Here is a 22,211-nt window from a genome sequence, read left to right on the forward strand (position 1 = left end):
AATAGTAAAATTTAATAATATGATAGAAAATTAATTACAAAGATTATATAGTATTGCCCAAGCCTCTTCACAATAAATAGAGAAATTAATTACAAAGATTAATATAGTGTTTTTTATATTTTATTTTTAAAGTTGTTTTAAAAATTACTCATTTCATAAATATGACTTATAATAGAGAGAGAATAATTGATTTAAAAGTTATGAAAATATTGTAAGTATTAAAGATATTGTACAATTTTTAAGTTTTAAAAAATATTCAAGATCAAAATATTTTATAGATATAAATAATATTTATAAAGATAATAATGTTTTGTAAAACAAACTCAGTATGATTGTATTAAGAACAAAAAAAATGATTTTTTAGATATTTATTAAATTAATATGACATATTTATATATTTAATTAAAATTTTAGAATAACATGTTACAAATATTTTTATAAATTAACAAAAACTATTTAAAAATAATAAATTATATAACAAAAATATTTTAATTATTATTATTTTTATAAAATATTATTAATTTAATTTAAATAAATGACATAATTTATAAAATTATTAAATGAATAAATTTAATATTTAACCCATAATTTATTTTATTTGCTTAATTTGATATAATTAATTTTCAATTTCATTTGGTTAACTTATCTATATTCTCAAATATAGATATTTTATTTTAATTTGCTAAAAGTGTTTAAACTTTTATTTATGAAATGAGAGCAGCAGTTAAAGAAGGCCTAAGAAATTCCTATATTGGATTAGATATCTCAAAAAAAAAAATCAAAGATCACAAATTTAATTTCAACTAAAAAAACACTTTAAATTGAAATTAAATTATAAAATCATTAGTACATAGATCTGCTAAACTAGAAAGAAAGAAAATAATAATAATAATAATAATAATTCAACTATCCCGTTCAAGACCTTATTATATTACAAATCATTAGTCCTTAAGTTAGGTTCAGATCAATAATCCCCCATTTTATCATCAACATTTTTTTTAAAAATTAAAATACACTTAATTTATTATTTACAACATTTTAAAATAAAATATTTTGATTATTTAACTCAAATAACTTCAAAAATCCCCCCTAAAAAAAGATAGCTAGAGATATATAAATAGATCATTCAACCAAACGTGCTTAAAGAGAGCTCATAACAGAATTCAGCCAACATAAGACAAGTTAGAGAGATCAAATGAATGGGTTCAAGAAAATGTTCAAGCCCAGTTTAATGGAACCCTAAATTTGGGAAATATGTCATTTGCCCAAGAACTAGTAGTTTCCATGTTCTTTCTGACATATTTATTGTCAAAACTAACAAAGGAAAGGAACCAACAAAACTCACCTCAAACAGTGTTTGTTTCCTAACCCGAATATTCATCCAAGTTGAACTACCATTTGAGGTCCAATTCATTTATCCATCTCTAATTCCAAGGATCTTTTGGACGCGAATACAAGCCAAGCTTTAGTCGAAAATACAAAAAAGCAAATAGATCCCTAGCGCTGCAGACATAGACACAACCAACACAATCTAATTTAAAAAAAAAAAAAGAAAAAAAAAGAGAGAAAGATATGGAGGTGTATTTTTCAATACTGTTGAAGTAAACACAACAATAATATAATGTTTTTTTTTTTTATCCCTATGCCTCGCCAAGTCCCACGTCAGAATTAACTTCTCGACGGGCAATAGCAGATTTTAACCTAATGAAGCATACTTTCTATCCCAAAAAAACAAGTCTGGAGACTAAACAGGTACAAAACCTAGAATCTGAATATGAGGAAAAAGGCAGAAAAATAAATCTCAAGCTGAAAAATCACAAATTACCAAAAAAAGCAATTTGTTTGGAGTATAACATAAAGGAATGTCTTTTGAATTTGACTTGCCTTCATCAATTGGATGTGAGTTCTTAACCAGAGGTGTTTTTCCTTGCAGCATAAACTCGGTAAGCAGCGAGCCCAACTACACCGACTGCGACTCCAACTATAGTGGAAGAAAAACAAATATAACATCCATTAGCAACCTCAATACATAAAAAAAATTACATACTAGAATCCTAAAGGATGAAGAACAAAAAAAATCTTGAATCCTGGTATACCTGACACAAACACGAGGGATCGGTTAATAAACCTATTGTATTGCTTTCTGCTTTTTCCAGCTTCAGTTTCAGGAATGTTCAGATGTGGACGCTCTGCAGCTCTAACAATCCTTTGGTATATATTATTGAAATCTCCCAACTTTGTGCTTATGGGTATTGGAGCCTCTATACCAAGATCCTGGCTTACCTATCAAAAAACAAAATTTCTATTGATGTTACAATTTAATACTGCAGAAGTAGCAATAAACAAACTATAGTAATTCCTCCTTTCCATTTTATGACAGGTAATTGAATAATTGACCCCTATTAAAGATTCAAGACTCAAGTGTCCAATAACTAAAATCAGACATCAGGTTTTCTTGTCTCATTTAATATGAAAATTCATCATCATCATCAACATCAATCAATCATCAAAATGAGACAACGGATTAAGTATGTAGTTCACAAACACACTTAACCAGGCGCAGAATTTGCCGCCTGACGGGCTCAAACCCTTCACTTATTCTTCTTCTAGTAGATATCTTTTCTTTTCAATGCAAAATTTGATACAAATGTCTCATAATTTCTAGAATTTGATACGTTTTCACAATCAAATCCAACATTTTTTTCACACTTAACTTTCCTACTTTTCAAACTCACGATCTTATGATATATTACCAGACTAGATAGAGAAAACAGTGAAAAGCAATGTGTAAATGGTCAATGATTATATACATTTGAGAGCCATAAGATACTACTACTCAACAAAGTATTTACCCTATGAATTGAGGGAGCTTTGTATGAACTCTCGGACTAATTGAGCTAATCATGGTCTAATGTTCTTTCTTTTTTAGTTTTGCATGTAATCATGTGCCTTCTCAAGTATCTTTACAAGATTCAACTCTTAACAACCCCAGCCCTTGTGAATCCATTTTGTATTGAATCAATGACTTAGGTCTAAATGGAGGGACTCTTTCACAATTGACTGTTTCATTACTTCAATAGAAAAAAAAATCATAATAAAGGTAAAGCAAAATGCTTGCAGGTATGAAAATGATTGCAACATTCATGATCTATTATTACCCTAGTTGAGTCTTGTATCTCGGTTGGAAATGGATCAAGGTCATCCTTAGCTGCAATAATGAGACAGGGAACCTCATATCCGGTAGCTTCTCCATGACTAGCTACTTCAAGAAGCAACTCTGCTGCTCTATTCCAAGAAGACTCAATTGAACTGGAGGGAAAAGTCAAAAGAGAAAGAACAGGTTTGTTAAATCAGACTAAATAGAGGAACAGATGCAGAAACCAACAGTTCTCAGATGTCTATGAAAACAATTGTCTTTACTTTAATGAAAACAGTATTTTGACATTCTCCGTTATAAAATATAGAAGCTTAATGAAAACCAGGAACCAAAATTTTCTGAGGAAATTTGTAAAACTCGGAACAAATATTTTTTATAATCCTCTTTTTAAAAAAACACACCGTAAATTCTCTTGGTGTCCTACATGGGAATCTCGAATGCTGCATTCATATTTTTGAATTCATGCCAGCCACGATTAAGTAAAGCATAAGTGGTTGATTACCTGTCATGGACAAATATAGCTACATCACAGTCTGCTAATGCATCCTTCTTGTGTAAGAGATCCTTAACATCATCTTCAGGAATATCCCTCAGAGCAAGAATTTTCTTAGTTCCCTGTCGAGGAAAAAACATTCTAAGCTAAAATACTTTGATGATCATTCATCAGTTATGGCATGCAAACAAAAAATTAGCACTTAAATATTGGGGGTGGAGTCAACATGTGGTGATTTGCTTCAGAGCCCAGACTGGGAAAGAACTATGGGTAATAAATTAGAATGATTATCATATTTCCAACATTATCACATGTTCCATGGGTAAGTTCAATAAATATGCATAGCAAGCTGAAGACAAAGATAATGAAATTATAAAAAGACTTGAGAAAAGTTTCTTACCCCGGGTTGGCTGACAAAGTTAACAGCATAACGCTCTTTACTAGTTGGAGTGTATGCATCAAAGAAAGGCCTGCATTTGAAAGAGGAGACAAGAGAACAATAAAAGACTGCAAACAAGATGAGTCTAGGAAATGACCCAAATAAGTGCATGAAGTAATGAATTAGAATGAATACCTCCCAATGAAAGAATTCAACAAGGAAGATTTCCCAGCCAACCTTGGCCCAAAAACAAAACACTTGTAAGAACTCCTATCTGATTGTTGTTTTTTGCGATCTAACCGCCTTCTTCGTGTGACACGGATGGCATAGGATGGATCACCAGCATATCCAATGTATACAAGATATTCCACACTACGGATTGGATCCAGAAGTGTCATAAGAGCCCACTGAATGTTAGAATTTTAAATAAACTAAATCAGTCCTTGTAGATAAAAAAGAATGAAATTCAAGTCAAGGAGAATTTGACAGCCTATTAAATGATTCAATAAACCATCAGATCTGATTATACTATTATTCTTGTACAGAAAATCTGAAACCATGTTGCAAAGTGTTGTGTGATAGGATATCAACTCTTGTTCTTCATTAGCCAATAGTTACCTATTTAGCTACTATATTCAAAAATTTTAATGTTAAGGGTTATTCGATGTGGGACATTGTTAGGTGTTGAGGTTAAGCCGCTTACATATCGAGTATTAGATAGTGTTTTACAAGATTATTCAATGATGAGAGTGAGAACAAGAACAGTTGAGACTTTAAGAAGACCAAGAGGAGACTCAGATCAGATAGTAATGAGAATCAGATATCTTGCCTAAAGGCCAACGCCATCATAATCTCCCCTTGGTCTTCAATTAACTATATAGAGAGAGTTTCTTACAACTGAGGCCACATCAATCCGGTTTGCCTAAATACCAAGTTTACCCTTACTAATACAATGTGCTAAATGTAAAGAGTTATCCGTCACTAGTCACTACATAGTCTTCCACATGTCACGCATGTGACAGAGGTATTATGATATAAAGTCAATTTACTCATCTATCCATAGTCAAACTAAGGCTCGAGACAAGCTTGTGAAGACAAATGGTCATCTTAAATCAAACATAATGGAATAGAAAACAATAAAATAGGATGAAATTGCCTCACTGAGTAGGCATCAAGTGCAACACAAAGAGAAGAGAAGCAAGGATTCTGCATTCATCAATTTTCAATTTATTTCTGTTGCGCGCTTACCAGTTTACACTTATGATCAGAAGATTTACATAAATTATGAACTCAAAGAGGAATTCAGCAATGTTTGGAGGAAAACACATAAAACATATCAAATTTAGTTCAGCTCAAATATTTCAATGACAATGAAGATGTGAAGATGACACTGCCTAGTAACTTCAGGTTTTCAATAAATCATCAAGATGTCTTTTCAGTTATAATCTTCTAGTCAATGTATAACTCATAGCATATACTTATGCAATCTCATTAATTATGCTAGTGAGGATTGCAGCAAATTTCAGAAAAATGGAGAAGCAACATATTTCTACCTAGTTTTACATCCATAGAACAAAAACATGCCAAATGAGGCAGTTGAATTATGGAAGATTGCTAAAACATGAAAGAAGAATTGAAGAAAGAAAAAATAGTACATAGCAAAAGGGGATTCAGGAGATGTACCTCTGACAAGAACCCATCAAGGGTTAGTCCACCCAAGGCCGTCTTCTCAGCAGCATCTGCATATGGAGCATTATCCCACGGACTGCAGGGAAAGAGGTGTAGTATAGATGAGTGAAAATGGAGAACACAAAGGTGAAAAATGATTAGCAATGAACAGGGGACCACTATATTTGGAAGTAATAAAATCATACCAAACCTACTTAGTATGTTCAAAACATTACAATACAATTACCTCCATTTTGTTAATTTCAATCGAAGAAGACAAACAAAACTCAAAGAGAGAAAAAGAAAACAATATTATGAAATGGGTGAAGAAAGAACACAGGACAACACCGACAGTTGCACGACAAAAATTAAATACCAGTCCGGTGCAGTAGAAAAAAGATCTTCCAGCTCAGCCAGTCGAAGGGCACCATCCTGGTAAAAGCACAATTTCATTTAGTGAAGGAAAATGGATAATAAACAAAGTGCCATGCGCGCCATACATCACTATACAATTTAGGAAATTACTAGCTTAATCATACTGCTTTCCATATTCACGAGGAACAACGCAAATGGAAGTACAAAAAGATTTTAAGTTACTTGCATACAACACCATTGAGCAGAAAGTTTCTTAATGAGAACTTGGAAGTAAATCAAACAACCTTTTTTTCGGGAAAATGTCGAACCATTGTATTAAAAAGAGTCTTTACACGACAAAGTAAAGAAATTGAAAACACATTCCGTTTCCAAGCAAACAAACAACAAGCAAAGAAAAAGAAAAACAGTTTTTTTAGCAAACAAACAAACATAACTAAGTTCTTTTCTTTGATTATCTTCTCGCATGGCTCTTCATCAAACAACTTATGGAAGTCCATGAAACATATCGAATATTAGGTTAGGTACAATAGAGCTACATTATTGCTCTTCGAGCCAATAGTTCCAATTAAAAAATCAACTAACTTAAAGAGCTGTTAGTCATTGTATAACAACAGGAATAAAATTAAATACCCTATAAAGATTATGAATCTAAGATAAACTTCAGTTCTTAAAGTAGCACATCTCAGCCATGCCCATGCACACTGAATCCAGTAAAATAAGCAATCAATAGATCAGTTATAAACTAAAAAATTACACCATTCAATTTTAGGATGATGCGTTGAAAAAAAAATGAACAAATGATGCTTGAAAGTCCAGTGATGGGCATTAGGAAGTCTCAACTCCCTGAAGATTTTCGTTGGCCCCAAAACAACAATGAATATGATAACGAAGTCTCTGGCAGTCTGTAGCATCTCAATATGCCCTTTAAATTTTGATATCTGGCTTCATTTTTTCAACCAGACATAATGTTGCATCATTAAACATATCAAAATGGTTTCATTTTCTTGAATAACTAAATAACATACTGGATTAATGTAAGGTTAAGCTCCGTATAGGTGACTCAACACTCTCAACATGTCATTTTTAAGCAAAGAATATGTTCTAAATGTCACGACCAAACCTCTGAAACCATACTAGGTGAACATTTTTGCGACTCGGTGTGCGTACATAAAAATGGACTGAAACCCAAAAACAAATAAGCATAATCTAGGAGCATGCCAATAAACAATATATTTGCAAAGAGAATAAATGGTGATTACCCCGTCAATGTCATACATCAAGAAGATTCCACGAAGAAAATCCATAGCTTCACTTGTCAGCTCCACACTCTACACCAATCATGACGTCAATGAAGACTTTAAAATACAAATTGCTTGCAACACACCAAGAAAACAAATGGAACACCAAGAAAGAATTAAAGAATCTAGACTTAATTAATCAGTATAGTAGCTACATGCTAGGCTAACCATGAAGCTCATTGCCCTTCTCGCAGTTACAAGACTAAAATATAAAGCATACGGAAAATAATCATAATGAAACATGCCATATAATATGGTGTGTATAAGGGAATTGAAGTGAAGAGTCAAGAATGTGTATGAGTGGGAGTAATATCCATATAAATGAGTATACAAATAAAATATACGAACACACATAATAAATCTTACTCTAGAAGCATTCATCAATACCAGCCAGTAAAGGGGTCCAGGGTGGATTTTTACCCCTTAATCAAGAGTTTACCTGATCAGGCGCAAAATTAATTGGGCCTGGAAGATGATCGTCACCAAGTCGGATATCATTATTATATCCAAACTTCCGCAGGACAGTCCATGTTGTCTCAAGGCGACCCTTTTCAATGAATAATGCATGGAGAAATAAGAAGCCTGACAATGTCAGGCCACAATCATTTACACCTTCGGGCAACTTTTCTTGAACAACCCTCTTGACACCAACTATTTCAGAAGGTTGGAGTGGAGCATTGAAACATTTAACCTGTTACAAAAACAATCATGAGAGTAAGTGAACTACATAGCATAAGACCACATACATACTATTTCATAATGCATACAGTTATCTACATAAGTAAAATATGCAAAGTACCTGAAAATCATTCAATTCTGCATCACTTAGTGCACCATCCCTGTCATTATCACAAAGAATGAATATTCGTTTCAGAGCCCTAACACAACGTGGCTTCAAAGTTTGTGCCTCCTGATCAAACAGTGGACCTGTAGGATGAAGTACTGCTTTCTGTGCATAATAGAAAACTTCGGAGATCTGCAAAACAAGGTATTGCATTTAAGTTAGATTATGTTTTTTCTCAGAAAATAAAAGAAGAAAAGAAGAGAGTTAGATTATGCCTGTGATTATAAAAAAAAAATGAAAATAGAAAAACTGAGATGACTCAAAAATAGGTGTTTGATGTCACCACTTTCAAATTAAATCAAATAAGAGTTAATTTGACATTGTTTTAGAATTAAATTTGGATTTACCTTATACCAAAGAAGGCCTACATTATTCATAGAATACACTGATAAACAAGATCATAGAACAGAAGGAAAAACATATATGATTTATAAGAATAATTACACAAGTATTTTACCAAAGATGAATGCACGAGCAATGATTTTACTAGTCAACAGTAAAATAGTTGAGTAGAAAGTCATTTTTAAAACAAGATACCACAAATAATTTACATCTATTTGAGCACTAGAAGATAGGGCTAGATCATAGACTCACTAGTGGAAAAAGTGTAAAACAGATTAATACAACGAAATAAGGAAGTGACCAAAAGAAATTTCAATATTCTCTATGAGATATTCAATCACAGAATGAGGGTGGGAAATTACTTAAAAGGCACCATTTTTTTAAGATTAAGCCATGAGACAGAGCCCTCAATTTGGTAGCAAAATGTCACCTAACCATACCTGAATATGTTTATAAGCAGAGCATTCGATACAAGTCTCAATCTCCCGAAATTGTTGCATTATCGGTGACATTACATGCTCCAATGTCACAGGATGTTGTTCATCTCTCAAATCCAGTTTACAACCAACTAATATAACCGGAACCTTGACCTGCTCAGATACAAGCAATCTGCATTAGTCTCGAAATATATTGTATGAAAAAAGAAAACCAGTTCCAAAAGAAGTCCAACATTAACCGATAATGCAATAAGTACTCAATATCTATTTCATTCCAAACTTCCATTTTAACATACCAACCTCCAATTGTCGAAGTTCTGGCAGCCAGAATGTACTCAATTTATCCAAAGTTGAAGGCTGATCACATGCATATGTAAGAACAACAGCATCAGCTTTCTTCAGTTCTTCTGCCAGTTTAGCTCTATTCTCCATACTGAATATCAAAGATCATAAATTGTCCAATGTTCAGCACAAAACAACAGATTTTAAACGGATATGAAAACAGAACTAAGTTTTGCTATAATATAACTCAGTTCTGTCATCAATCTTGTTCCGTTTACCATTTTATCTTAAGAATGAAATGCGGAGAGAGGCATACATAAACACATACAGTCCTCAATGAATGAATGAAGATTGAGATAGAAGAAGAGGGAAACCTAGAAGGTGTGTCAATGATAGTGACGGGAACACGGTCAGGATAGATATCATCTGGCATCCTCGTGGGCGGCAACACTGGAGGTACATTGGTAGGAAAAGATTCAGCCGCCGCAGTTACAATCAAGCTCGATTTGCCAGTGTTTTTGTCACCGGCGACGACGATGCGGACGCCACTTCGACCACCGGGTCCTGTCTTCACGCCTACGCCGCCCTTCACCATTATCACCTATTCACTCAGAGCTCAGCTTAGAAATCAAAAGTGAAGATCGATCATACACAATTACGGCGTGCAAATGGGCTTGGGTAGAAGTGAGTAACCGAGTTGATGAGGCGGGGAGGGGCCCACCCAAACCCTATGGTAAAGATGGAGACTTGAAGAAGAAGGTAAAAATAAAAATGGAGATCTTTGTTTTCTCTTGCAGTGTATAATAATGATTGATGATGCAAAACCGGATTATATTTCTTTGGGGGGAAATCAACGGCTGAGATCTTACGAACGGCGTACTCCTTTGTTAAGATGCGGAATGAATCTTCCTTTTTATTTTTAAATATTTATTATTTATTACTATTACTTAGGGTTTTATTTTATTAATTAATATTTTGAATGTGAAAATTATTTATTTAAATTTAGTTTATACATATTTGGAATGTAATTATCAGATATATAAGATTGAAAATATTTGAAAATAAAATATTTTATCAATCAAAATATAAGATCTTATTTTTTTTTATTTCATTATTATAAAATTCATCTTTTGATTCTATCACTATAAAAAAATAATATATAAATCATTTAAATATTTAGAAGTGTTAAACACGTTGATATTGAACACCAATCATACATTTAATATTTATGCAAAAACATAAAAAACATAATGTTTATTGAATAAGTCACATTTTTTTTCTTACCCATATCTATTTTGGAGGGTCGAAACTAATTACAAATAACTAATTTGTTTTTTATTTTAATTTGAAACGAACTTTTAAAAATACCGTTTATTTTATAAATTAACTTTATTGAATAAGTCACATTTTTTTCTTATCCATATTTATTTTGGAGGGACAAACTAATTACAAATAACTAATTTGTTTTTTATTTTAATTTGAAACGAACTTTTAAAAATACCGTTTATTTTATAAATTAACTTTATTGAATAAGTCACATTTTTTTCCTTCCCATATTTATTTTGGAGGGACGAAACTAATTACAAATAACTAATTTGTTTTTTATTTTAATTTGAAACGAACTTTTAAAAATACCTTTTATTTTATAAATTAACTTTATTGAATAAGTCACATTTTTTTTTCATTTTTTTTCCTACCCATATTTATTTTGGAGGGACGAAACTAATTACAAATAACTAATTTGTTTTTTATTTTAATTTGAAACGAACTTTTAAAAATACCGTTTATTTTATAAATTAACTTTATTGAATAAGTCACATTTTTTTCTTACCCATATTTATTTTGGAGGGATGAACTTAATTACAAATAACTAATTTATTTTTTATTTTAATTTGAAACTAACTTTTAAAAATACCGTTTATTTTATAAATTAATTTTATTGAATAAGTCACATTTTTTTTCATACCCATATTTATTTTGGAGTGACGAAACTAATTACAAATAACTAATTTGTTTTTTATTTTAATTTGAAACGAACTTTTAAAAATACCGTTTATTTTATAAATTAACTTTATTGAATAAGTCACATTTTTTTCTTACCCATATTTATTTTGGAGGGATGAACTTAATTACAAATAACCAATTATTACCAATTTATTTTTTATTTTAATTTGAAACGAACTTTTAAAAATACCGTTAATTTTATAAATTAACTTTATTTATAAAAAAAAAATAAGATATCTTAAAAAGAACGTTTTTTTAAAATTTAAAAATAGAATATTAAAGATTTTAATTTATAAAATAAATAAAAATATTAGTTTCTATTTTTTTTATTAACCGGATACTTGACCCGAATGAGACCGATTGTCATGCATGAATACCTCTAAATATTTTTAAATAAGTGAAAAAACAGAAACCCTGGTAATAGTAGTTCAGTTCTCACTTCTAAGCAATGTCAACTTTCTTGGAGAGTTGCATAAATTTTTCTCACAAGGTTCAAGAGAAATCCATCTGCACCATGTTTAGCCAACAATGAAACCGCCACCGGAAGATTATCGTGCATTCCTAACGGTATACTCACCTGCATATTCTCACCAGGTCGGTCTTCATCAATCAAACAATCACCATAGAAAGAACAAAAGAGAGAAAATAAATGAAACCTGGCAGAAACCGGAAATTCCAGCTATAGACAACAAGCTAAAAGCCCTTGAACGATACGTTTCCAAGCTACCACCTTCGGTTGCTATCTTCGGTGGAGGACCAGGAACTGTTGGAATTGCAAGCACACAAAAATCCTGCATTCAATCTAGTGGAATAATTAAAAAAAAATTCTGTTCTAAAAAAACAAGAAAGAATCTGCAATCTTTTGTTTCATACATTGACTAGGAGATTGGTGAGAGCAGCTCGTAATTCCGAGATCACCAACCTACAATCATCGACGTTCTCATCTGTGGAACTAACAGCTCCCCATATCCGTTCAGATAAACCAGGTCCAAGATCAGGCTTAACTGTATTCACCCACTGACCATGGTTATTCTTGAATTCATACCTCTGAAGCTTTCTCAAAGCACTCGAAAGAGCTGTCAAAGAAGGAATACTAAATTCTTGATTCACTTTCCCCCCATCTTCAGAAACGAAATGTTTCAAGCTGGGCACGTTTTCCTTAACATATTCACCAAGGTTAACTTCTCTTACAATTAGACCTGTATTGTTGTTAATCCAGTCAATTCATGAAGATTGCTGTTCAAGAATTAAAGCATAATCAATCTACTTACCTTTAAATAGCTTATGTAATGATTTAACTAGAATACTAGTCACTCGATCAACTGGAATGTTAAGAAGCTGAAAAGTGTCTTCTGCAATTATAACTTGATTGGGAATGTCAGGAACTGAATCAGGTGGTGATTTCAGAAGTATCTGTCCAACTCGGTGTAAAATATCAGGATCTCTAGCGAACCAACCTGGATTATAAGAAGAAACTTGAGACTAAAAGATACAGTATTGATTATTGAAAGAAAAGAAAGATGATCTCACCTACAGTATCGAAACTCTGTGCCATTGGGATAACTCCGTCCGTTGAGACAACACCATGAGAAGGCCGGAATCCTAAAATCCCACAAAAGGCTGCTGGGACTCTAACACTTCCACCAGTATCCGTACCTATTAATGAAATGGATTTTCAGAACAAGTATGAAACGTTTGAATCGGATATCATCAGAAGACAACTTGTTTTCAACCTATGGAAAAATCTACAAGGTTTGCACCAACTGCAACGGCGGAGCCACTGGAAGATCCTCCAGGAACTCGGTCTGCAGCCGATGGATTGACCGGTGTTCCATAATGTTTGTTTTCACCATTAATACTGTAACCAAAAAAAAAAGATATATATTATTTTATAAAACGGACATTTGACATACCTTTGTTTTAAGGAATTTGTAAGGCTTAGGAAAAGAAGCAATATAAGACAATGAAGTATTAATAAAGGAAAACAAGTTTAGTATTGATAGATTATGATAAAAGAGAATATAAAATTAACCTGAAAGCCATCTCATCCAAAACCGTCCTCCCCACACAAACAGCACCAGCCTTAAGGAGATCTAAAACAGCAGGAGCAGTCGATGTGGCTGCCGAATGAGTCCGTGACCAATCAGGGTTTCCAAAACCAGTAACGTATCCTTCCATATCAAATCTGTAGAAGAAGCTTTCATTCTCAGTGAATAAATCTCATGGAATTGAGTTGAATTATACGGCGATGGACTTACATGTCTTTGACAGCAAATGTTAGACCCTTTAGTGGAACTTCTTCGGTCGAGATGATGCTTGATGGATCTTTGAATTTCTCAACGAAAGCGCCAAAATCGGATTCTCCGCCCATTTTCGCTTCCTTTGCCCGTCGTTCTAGTTTCACTTCCATTTGTGGCCCAGCTTACAACTGAGAGGTATAAATCATTTTATTTTATCCATATCCGCATTGAGATAATTTATGTTTATTATTTTAGGTGTTACAATTTACAATAATTTATAAAACTGTCTCAATTATAACCTTTTTTTATATAAAGTTATCACCAACAACTATATTCATATCCCCGCATTAAAACACTTGACACAAAACAATAAATATTTGAAGAATATGTTAACAGCAATTCCGATTATGATTAAACTTTTTAACTTATTCAAAATCAATAATTTAAGGATCGATAAGAGAGACGGAAGTTAACTTATCCTAGCTTAAGCATGAAATATCGGTTATTTACTTTTTTTAATTGGTTTCTAAATTTTTAACAAACTTTGTAATGAAGTAGAGTTGTGTAAGAATATTGAAGTTCATAATTGTGGTTAACATTAGCCATTTAATTCAATCAAGAGACTATATAGGTTGAGAACCAAATTTAGTGGCCATTTCTAATATTGGGTATGGAATGAGTCATGGGTACCAAATGATCAGTCACCCAAGTTGGTTTGTATCGCGATCAAACGGGTAAGGGTCTTTGGTTTGGGAAAGAAACAGGTCGTGGTAAGCAAACTCGGTCCAGAATGTTGAATATTCTTTTTGTACTTTCTAAATATTTATAGAGATCTATAATAGTTTTGTCATGACGCAAAGCCAAAATTCTATTTTAGAACGTTCAGTCGTGACATGTTATACATATTGGTTCAAGAAAGGAACATCAACAAGCATAATAGTTTATTTCTCATTTAAACACAAACACATATACATTAATGACATGATTTCATCAAGTATAGTCATCATTTATATTCAAACAGTTTAACCTTTCATATAATTTCACTATTACAAACACTCTAGGTTATTCATAATATTGGTCAATAAATTTATTCATTGACATTTCTTATCTTCTAAGAACATCTATCATTTTCTTCGTCACAATACCCTTCCTAAAATCATATATCTTCATTAGACAATTTTTTTTTATCAATACTTCATTGTCTCATAACTACTAAGAAAAGGGCAGTATAGTAATTTGCAAGAGTAGAAGGGTTTGGCAAGTGCATGTCCTTAAAAACTAAGAAAGGACATCAAAGTTGAAAGCTTTATTTATTATGGTGAGGAAGTGACTTTACTTTGGTTTGCTTTTTGTTGGATAGAGAGAAAGCCAAAAACAAGAACAATGGGAGTGAGAGATAAAAGATAAAGAGAGGTCCATTAGCTTACAAGCAAAGGAAAGGAAAAGAAAGAAAAAAAATTAAATTAAGAAAGAATGCAATGTTCCCAAGAAACCATTGCAAGGCTGTTCTACAATGTCTCAAGCTCCTTCTTCCTTTTCTTACTCTTCTTCTACTTCACTTCCATTTTGCTTTCTAAATTCTTCCAATTCTTCGGCACACCCATATTTCACAGGTACATCCTCCGAATTCACCCATTAACTTATAACTATCTGGATTGTATTGGATCTATTAGCTATATATCTAGCTTGTTCTGTTTTTTCTAATCTGCAGAAATCAAGATGGGTATGAATTCAACACTCTCTCTGAGGAAGAAGAAGAAGATATGGAAGAGGAGGAAGAAGAAGAGGATAATAGCTATTTCCATGGAGGCGAAGTGAAGATGATGATCAGTGAAACAATCTATGCATCATCATCCACCGTTGATAACCCAATATGGCAATCAAATCCGATGGATATTATCCACGATCATGATCATGATCATGAACCATACGAAGCTTTTCTATCTCCGGCCAGCTCAGAATCCAAACAGACAGCGGATGATGATGATGATGAAGAAGAATCAGAAGCAGAGAATAATGAGATCCCATCTTGTGATTCTCATGCAGATGTGAATCATGCGATCCCCTGGCCCACACAGAATCATCATCATGATCACCATCACCATCATCATCATAAAACCCAACCTGGTAATCAATCAATTCTCTTTACTTTTAATGAACCCGCCGCCAATAATTTAATGCAATTGATGGGTAAACTAAAACTAGAAACTTTACAGAGAATCGTCCCACCATTAATCATCATCACGATGAAGAAGAAGAACAGAGAGAAAAACAGAGCAGTAATGGTGGTGTGGGTAGTCATGATCACGAGCCGCCGACAAATACAGAAAGCAGCAGGAAACTGCGATGGAAGGAAGAAGAAGAAGAAAACGGTGTCGTATTTGGGGATGCATGCACAGTGGGATCCATTTCAAGAGATTCATCAGAATGGAGAGATTCATCATACACAGAAGATCCATTTTCTTCTTCCTCTAGACGAAGTTGTTTCAAATGGGAATCATACCCAATCTTCCAAAAATATGAAGACGAAATGCTTCTCTTTGATAAAATCATCTGGGAAAAACTCCAAGAATCCGGTATTATTATTATCATTAACATTTCAATTTCCACACAACAAACAACATCATTCAATTAATTAAAGATTTGTTTGTATTATTACAGAGACACTTAAATACATTCAATCTCGTCCAAAATCAATGTCAAAGAGAATAGTTCACATATTCATCCCAGGAACAAAACACTCTTCTTCCACGACGAATTATCATCGGAGACATTATCACGAACTGGAATCTGCTTACGTTGCTCAAATCTGCTTAACATGGGAAGCTTTAAGTTGGAACTACAATTACTTCTGTCGCCTAAAAGCTTCCCGTCGCGACGCCGACCCTGGATGTCCGGCGTACGTGGCCCAGCAATTTCAACAGTTTCAAGTTCTTCTTCAAAGATATAATGAAACAGAACCATATGAACGTGGTAAAAGACCTGAAATTTATACCAGAAAGAGAATCTCTTCTCCCAAATTGCTCCAAGTCCCCGAATACAGAGGTAACATTTGTGTTTCTTTCTTATATTTAATTTGATTATCAAGAATTGAAAAGAAGATTCATTTTGTTTATTTTGTTTGAAGATTCAAATGATGAAGAGAGAGAAAACCCAGGTCCTGGTTCAAGAATCCCATCAAATTCATTTCTTTCGTTAATGGAGGAATCTATAAAGACATTCATGGATTTTCTCAAGGCAGATAAACAGAGTAGAATATCCAAAGTTGTTCTGTTCGAGAAGACCCGAATTAGAACAGATCAATATCATCATAACCCAATTACGGATCCAACTCGTATTTTATTATTGAAGAAAGTAAACAAAAAGGTCTGTTCTTTCTTTCATCATAACCCAGACTAGGATAATATTAAAAAAAAGATTGATAATTTTTTTACATGATTTATGCAGAAAAAGAGGAAAGTGAAAGAAATAAGAAGGGGAGGCCATAGATGGACGTTTAAGAAGAAGAGTGGAGAATGTAAAGGGGAAGAAGAAATGGAGATATTAATGAGTCTGATAGATTTAAAAGTGGTGGAAAGAGTTTTAAGAATGGGTTATGAATTTGAGTATTTGGATGAAGAAAAGCTTCAATGGTGTGAAGAGAAGATGAACAAAGTAAGAATAATGCATAATGGGAAAGTGAAAAGAGATTCTTCCACGTCACCACCGCTGCTTTTTCCGGCATCTGTTCATCATAATCAACACTGACTACCTAGCTATTATAATGCTTTTTCTTTGATTTCTTAATTTGTCTTTAGGGTTTATTTATAGGCAGATAGATAGATATCTATGATGGTGTGTAAAGCTTTAGGTTTTATTATATATAAGCAAGAAGATATCTATTATCTCTTAACTTTTCTTTTTTTTATGTGGGTCAAATTTAATTAGGGTTTATAAATTATAATAACATGTTAAAAGGATCAATTAAAAAGCTGAAAACAAAAAGCTATCATTATTCAATACTTGGGGTTCAAATTGCTATGATTAACCTAGGAATGAAACAAGGCCATATTCAATGGGTACTTATAATTCCGTCTCAAAACTCGATCTTATAAACTACTAAACTACTAGACTCATTCCCAATACTTATAAAACAGTCTCCAAACCCGATTTTATAAATTATTATTGACTCATTCCCGAACTTAATGTAGAGATATTTGATGTTAATATGTTAGTTCATCCCATTTTGAACCGTGGTTACTCGAAACTCGACGAATACTCGGAACCCGATAATTGTAGCTAGTTAAATATTTAAAGATACATTTTTAAATTTATATTAGAAATAATGTCTACCAAAACTTTAAATTGTGTACAAATGTAATATTAACAATGACGTGTCAATTGTTATTATGGAGTACAATAAATAAATAAATAAATAAATAAATAAATATATATATATATATATATTTATTTATATTTATACTAGACTGTTATCGATTATTACACATCTCAAAATATTTATGTATCAATTTCGGGACGGAAATTTCAATTTCTTTCATCGTTCCCGAAATTTCAATTTCTTTCATTATTCCCGACGTATTCAACTACAATTGAGATGTACCATCGAATTTTTAGGTACCCATTATTGTCATCCATACTAATAATATCTAGTGTCTTTTCAAAGATTAAATGTTTTCATATGACAGTGATAAGAGAATATATATGAGTCCGTCAGTTGGTAAATTTGCGTCTTAGTTAAATGATTAAATGTGTTTACGGGTATATATTTAACCCCACTTCAAAAGAGAAATAGAACCCAACATTTAAAAAAAGATATTAATTAATTTGATTAGTAATTGGTGGAATATATAAAGGGGTGTGAATTGAATTTTGGTTTCTTTAAAAGCTGATCCACCATTAGTTAAAAGATACTTTTGGTTAATATATTTATAAATTTCAAATTTATATGGATTTGGATCTGTAAAATGGGTTTGAATGTCAATAAATTAAGTTATATAATAAAAGGTTATCTTTTCTAAATTAGATAAAATATTAAAAAACAAAATACAAATCCAGATCAAGATTCATCCACAAAAAAAGTTTAGTGAGTTGGTGAAATGAATATTAATTATTTAACATTTTTGAAGTCATCAACAGCCCCTGTTTTACACATAAATAAAAACCCTTTTTTTCTAAAACTTAAGATTAAGAAGAAAAGGCATCCTATCGGAAAAGGGAGGATCGGAGAATTTTCCGGTGAGAATCTGAGACGAAACATATTGATTTGCAGATTCAGTATAATGAATCCCATCCCAACTTACATATTCCGTACTATCATCACACCCTTTTGCCGTCGCCGTATTATTCCCATCTATCACTTTCGTCTGTCCACAACTTACCCGACTGTCATAATTCAATGAACCTCCACCATACCCACAACACGCCATGATCGGTTGTTCAAACCCTAATCACAATTTCAAAAAAAACAAAACATAAATCAAACAGAACAAACTCCGGTTTGGAAATCGATTGTTTTTACCGTATCGTGAATAGTTAGCAATGAGATTTGATTTCACAGTGTAGATGTCAATGTAAGTAACGTTAATGTCGGGATATTGGCCTTGTAGTTTCTTGCAGAGGGCGTGAAATTGCAGGTTGAAAAGCTTGGCTGCTTGGTTATGGCCGATTACACATCCGAATTCGTCGAGTTTTGATGGGTCGGATCCGAATTTAGCAACGTTTTGAGTTAAGCATCCGAGTGGACCCGTGTTGTGAATCCATAGATTTCTTGCTCCTTCATCGTATAATTGCTGAAAAGTGAAAACAGAGAATAACTTAAGATTGTTGTTCTTGAAGAAATGCAAAACAGAGAAAAACAGGACCTTGATTTCGTTTCCGAATTCTTCCATGATTGTGGGAATTGAAGCTAGAATTTGATCTAGTGATTTGGAGTAAAATGCGCCGGCGAGATCATTCTGTCCGATGTCGAACATGTATAAACCCTTTTGGAAATATTCATCCGCAGGTAAGTATTTGTCGAATTTCTTGGCTGAAATTGGAAATTTAAATTGAGTTAAGAACAATCAATCAATCAAAATCAATGATTTGAAGTTTAAATAGTACATTTCGTTTGAATATCGTTAACCCGATCTTTGAATCTCAAGAACTGAGCTACTTGAACTTTAAATGAAAATGGGCTGACTGAATTCGCCGTCGCCGGCATAATAGTGGAACCGGCAACAGCAAAGTTGCAGCCTTTTTTGAAGACCGGAGCTCCGATTGCTTCTAAATAAGGATTCAGAAACGGAAGATTCATGGCGTCCACTGTAATGAAAACAGAAAATCAATTCATACCCAAATGGAGAAATTAAAACAGAGGAAGAACCAATCTTTTACTTAGGAAGTCGACGATCAGGCGGCCGTCACAAAACCGGCCAGAGGGTTTCTTGAAAAAAGACTGTCCATGAGGAGAGTTAAGTTCATCGCCAAGTCCTGCAATGAGACCGCCGGTGTCTGAATTGGAATCTCCGAAGTTAAAAACAGCTGGGTAATTGAAGGTGACGGAGTTGGAAAGAGTGAAGAAAACAGAGATGAAAATGAAGAAATATGGTATGAAGATATTGAAAGCCATGGATGGTTGAAGAATGAAGAATTAGACGTTGAAAGGGTTTCTTCACCTTCTTAAAAGAGGTCTGAATCTGTCTGGTTTGTTTGTGTTGTTATCGTTTAAGTGAAGTATACTTCATGATACTTATTAGGGAAAAAGTAAGCTTGTAAGCAAATAGATAATGATGCAGCGTGCGTGGCTAGGATGAATCTTTATCAAGATTCGTTGATTCTTACGAATACCGAAGGTCGATAGATATTGAGGAAACCTCGTTTTCTGATTAATAATCTTCTTCTCCCTTACAATGGAATACCTTCAGGGTATTTATAGGACTTACACGTATTAAATTAGGAATTACGTCTAATTATAATTTAATTACACTAATTTAGGATATTCCTTCCATAACAAGAATATCCCTACCTAATTTAGAATATCCCTTGTAATCTCTTCCTTAATTAGAATATATATTATAATCCTTTCCTTGATTAGAATATATCTTCCAATCCCTTCCTTAATTAGATTATATATTATAATCCTTTCCTTGATTAGAATATATCTTCCAATCCCTTCCTTAATTAGATTATCTTCCAATCTCTTCGACTCGCACCGCATCATTCCCCCCAGGGTAGAAAAGATTCGTCCTCGAATCTGGAACCGCATCATCCTCATCAGAAGAAGACTCACCCACAAAAGGAACAAGATGCTTCACATTGAACACATCAGAGGTACGCACATGGCTGGGAAGGCGTAAACAATAAGCATTGGGGTTGATCTTCTCCACAATCTCAACAGGACCAATCTTCTTAGCAGCAAGCTTGCTATATTCATGAGCTGGAAAACGATCCTTAGTCAGAATAGCCCACACAAAGTCACCAATTTCAAAATCAACAGCACGCCTTCTCGAATCAGCCTTCTCCTTGTACTTGGCAGTAGCAGCAACCAAGCGGTCATGAGTGGTCTGATGAACCTGAGCCAACTGACCAACAAAATCCGCAGCAGTGGAATGAGGACGCACCTTGCTGGGCAGCGCTAACAAATCAAGAGGAGCACGCGGAGACAGCCCGTAAATCACATGGAAAGGACTGAAACCAGTGGAGCGATTAACAGCATGATTGTGAGCAAACTCGGCCTGAGGCAGCTTCAGATCCCAAGCCTTAGGATGATCCCCAATTAAACTGCGCAGAAGGTTCCCCAAAGACCTATTAACAACTTCAGTTTGGCCATCAGTTTGCGGGTGATAGGCACTGCTAAAATTCAGCTGAGTATTAACCAAACGCCAAAGACTCCTCCAAAAGTGACTCACAAAGCGAGTGTCCCGATCAGAAACTATGGAGGCAGGAAGTCCATGAAGGCGATACACATCCCTGAAATAAAGCTGTGCAACAGCCACAGCATCAGAGGTTTTCTTGCAGGGAATGAAATGAACCATCTTCGAGATTCGGTCAACCACCACAAAAATCGAATCAGAACCACGCTGGGTACGTGGCAGCTCAAGGACAAAATCCAGTTTGCTAAACACAGAAGCACCACCCAACTGATCCAACAAGTCATCCAACCGGGGAATAGGAAACCGATAACGCACTGTAATCTTGTTGATAGCACGACTATCAATGCACATACGCCAAGACCCATCCTTTTTTGGGGTAAGAAGGGCCGGGACAGCACAGGGACTAAGGCTCTCTCGAATGTGTCCCTTAGCCAGCAAGTCCTCCACCTGTCTACGCAACTCGTCATGTTCTTTGGGACTCATGCGGTAATGAGGACGGTTGGGTAGGGCAGCACCTGGAACCAAGTCAATGTGATGCTGGATATCACGCAAAGGAGGCAAGGCACAAGGCAGATTCTCAGGAAAAACATCTGCAAACTCCTGTAACAGCGGCTGCACTGGAATAGGAACCTCAGAACTAGCACCACAGGTAATCAGCGAACAAAATAGAGCAAACACCATGTCAGATTCAACCATGGCGGTCTGAAAAGGACCCCGAGACAACAAGGTGGCAGGGGGGACGCATGATGAGTGGGGGCAGCACCCTTCTTGGGCTGATTTGGCATCAACACAATCTTGACTCAGCCAGGACAGACGATAAGGCTTGGGGTGAGGTTCAG

At 33.9% G+C, this 22,211-nt stretch overlaps 4 protein-coding genes across 5 annotated transcripts; 1 reads left to right on the forward strand and 3 right to left on the reverse strand.

Moving 5' to 3' along the window:
- Nucleotides 1–1,107: 1,107 nt before the first annotated feature.
- On the reverse strand, nucleotides 1,108–9,980 carry LOC124914125 (mitochondrial Rho GTPase 1-like). 2 transcript variants are annotated; one of them, XM_047454608.1, is made up of 15 exons: nucleotides 9,650–9,980; nucleotides 9,294–9,426; nucleotides 8,997–9,146; nucleotides 8,170–8,346; nucleotides 7,810–8,061; nucleotides 7,332–7,400; nucleotides 6,074–6,129; nucleotides 5,713–5,794; nucleotides 4,225–4,436; nucleotides 4,051–4,120; nucleotides 3,660–3,772; nucleotides 3,159–3,309; nucleotides 2,097–2,283; nucleotides 1,885–1,981; nucleotides 1,108–1,503 (listed from the first exon to the last, which is right to left on the reverse strand). In XM_047454608.1, the coding sequence occupies exons 1-14, from the start codon at nucleotides 9,868–9,870 to the stop codon at nucleotides 1,908–1,910; spliced, it is 1,947 nt and encodes a 648-aa protein (XP_047310564.1). In that variant the 5' UTR covers nucleotides 9,871–9,980; the 3' UTR covers nucleotides 1,108–1,503; nucleotides 1,885–1,907. The 2 variants fall into 2 exon arrangements, with proteins under 2 accessions (XP_047310564.1, XP_047310563.1); XM_047454607.1 differs by lacking the exon at nucleotides 1,108–1,503 and having other exon boundaries at nucleotides 1,555–1,981.
- A 1,596-nt stretch (nucleotides 9,981–11,576) lies between these two features.
- LOC124914441 (amidase 1) lies at nucleotides 11,577–13,717 on the reverse strand. Its single transcript, XM_047454991.1, has 8 exons — nucleotides 13,538–13,717; nucleotides 13,312–13,464; nucleotides 13,013–13,137; nucleotides 12,810–12,935; nucleotides 12,551–12,736; nucleotides 12,153–12,478; nucleotides 11,936–12,070; nucleotides 11,577–11,856 (listed from the first exon to the last, which is right to left on the reverse strand). The coding sequence occupies exons 1-8, from the start codon at nucleotides 13,687–13,689 to the stop codon at nucleotides 11,731–11,733; spliced, it is 1,329 nt and encodes a 442-aa protein (XP_047310947.1). The 5' UTR covers nucleotides 13,690–13,717; the 3' UTR covers nucleotides 11,577–11,730.
- A 1,186-nt stretch (nucleotides 13,718–14,903) lies between these two features.
- LOC124915005 lies at nucleotides 14,904–17,411 on the forward strand. The gene is made up of 6 exons (XM_047455645.1): nucleotides 14,904–15,132; nucleotides 15,231–15,646; nucleotides 15,736–16,095; nucleotides 16,181–16,564; nucleotides 16,647–16,885; nucleotides 16,967–17,411. The coding sequence occupies exons 1-6, from the start codon at nucleotides 14,993–14,995 to the stop codon at nucleotides 17,264–17,266; spliced, it is 1,839 nt and encodes a 612-aa protein (XP_047311601.1). The 5' UTR covers nucleotides 14,904–14,992; the 3' UTR covers nucleotides 17,267–17,411.
- Nucleotides 17,412–18,612: 1,201 nt separating this feature from the next.
- LOC124914231 (GDSL esterase/lipase At1g54790) lies at nucleotides 18,613–20,197 on the reverse strand. The gene is made up of 5 exons (XM_047454739.1): nucleotides 19,895–20,197; nucleotides 19,622–19,822; nucleotides 19,381–19,547; nucleotides 19,038–19,308; nucleotides 18,613–18,962 (listed from the first exon to the last, which is right to left on the reverse strand). The coding sequence occupies exons 1-5, from the start codon at nucleotides 20,127–20,129 to the stop codon at nucleotides 18,691–18,693; spliced, it is 1,146 nt and encodes a 381-aa protein (XP_047310695.1). The 5' UTR covers nucleotides 20,130–20,197; the 3' UTR covers nucleotides 18,613–18,690.
- Between the last annotated feature and the right edge of the window lie 2,014 nt (nucleotides 20,198–22,211).

The sequence above is a fragment of the Impatiens glandulifera genome, chromosome 9, assembly GCF_907164915.1.
Source record: "Impatiens glandulifera chromosome 9, dImpGla2.1, whole genome shotgun sequence".
In the NCBI taxonomy this organism is placed as follows: Eukaryota; Viridiplantae; Streptophyta; class Magnoliopsida; order Ericales; family Balsaminaceae; genus Impatiens; species Impatiens glandulifera.

Coding starts and splice junctions, on each gene's coding strand:
- LOC124914231 (XM_047454739.1), bottom strand. CDS start 20,129: ATGGCTTTCAATATCTTCATACCATATTTCTTCATTTTCATCTCTGTT. Junction 19,548..19,621: donor TAACGATATTCAAACGAAAT/GTACTATTTAAA, acceptor TTCCAATTTCAG/CCAAGAAATTCGACAAATAC. Junction 19,309..19,380: donor AATTCGGAAACGAAATCAAG/GTCCTGTTTTTC, acceptor TTCACTTTTCAG/CAATTATACGATGAAGGAGC.
- LOC124914125 (XM_047454608.1), bottom strand. CDS start 9,870: ATGGTGAAGGGCGGCGTAGGCGTGAAGACAGGACCCGGTGGTCGAAGT. Junction 4,121..4,224: donor TTGAATTCTTTCATTGGGAG/GTATTCATTCTA, acceptor TTTCAAATGCAG/GCCTTTCTTTGATGCATACA. Junction 2,284..3,158: donor AGATACAAGACTCAACTAGG/GTAATAATAGAT, acceptor GTTTTTTGATAG/GTAAGCCAGGATCTTGGTAT.
- LOC124915005 (XM_047455645.1), top strand. CDS start 14,993: ATGCAATGTTCCCAAGAAACCATTGCAAGGCTGTTCTACAATGTCTCA. Junction 16,096..16,180: donor GGAAAAACTCCAAGAATCCG/GTATTATTATTA, acceptor GTATTATTACAG/AGACACTTAAATACATTCAA. Junction 16,886..16,966: donor TGAAGAAAGTAAACAAAAAG/GTCTGTTCTTTC, acceptor TGATTTATGCAG/AAAAAGAGGAAAGTGAAAGA.
- LOC124914441 (XM_047454991.1), bottom strand. CDS start 13,689: ATGGAAGTGAAACTAGAACGACGGGCAAAGGAAGCGAAAATGGGCGGA. Junction 12,936..13,012: donor CCTTGTAGATTTTTCCATAG/GTTGAAAACAAG, acceptor TTTCATTAATAG/GTACGGATACTGGTGGAAGT. Junction 12,737..12,809: donor ACAGAGTTTCGATACTGTAG/GTGAGATCATCT, acceptor CTTATAATCCAG/GTTGGTTCGCTAGAGATCCT.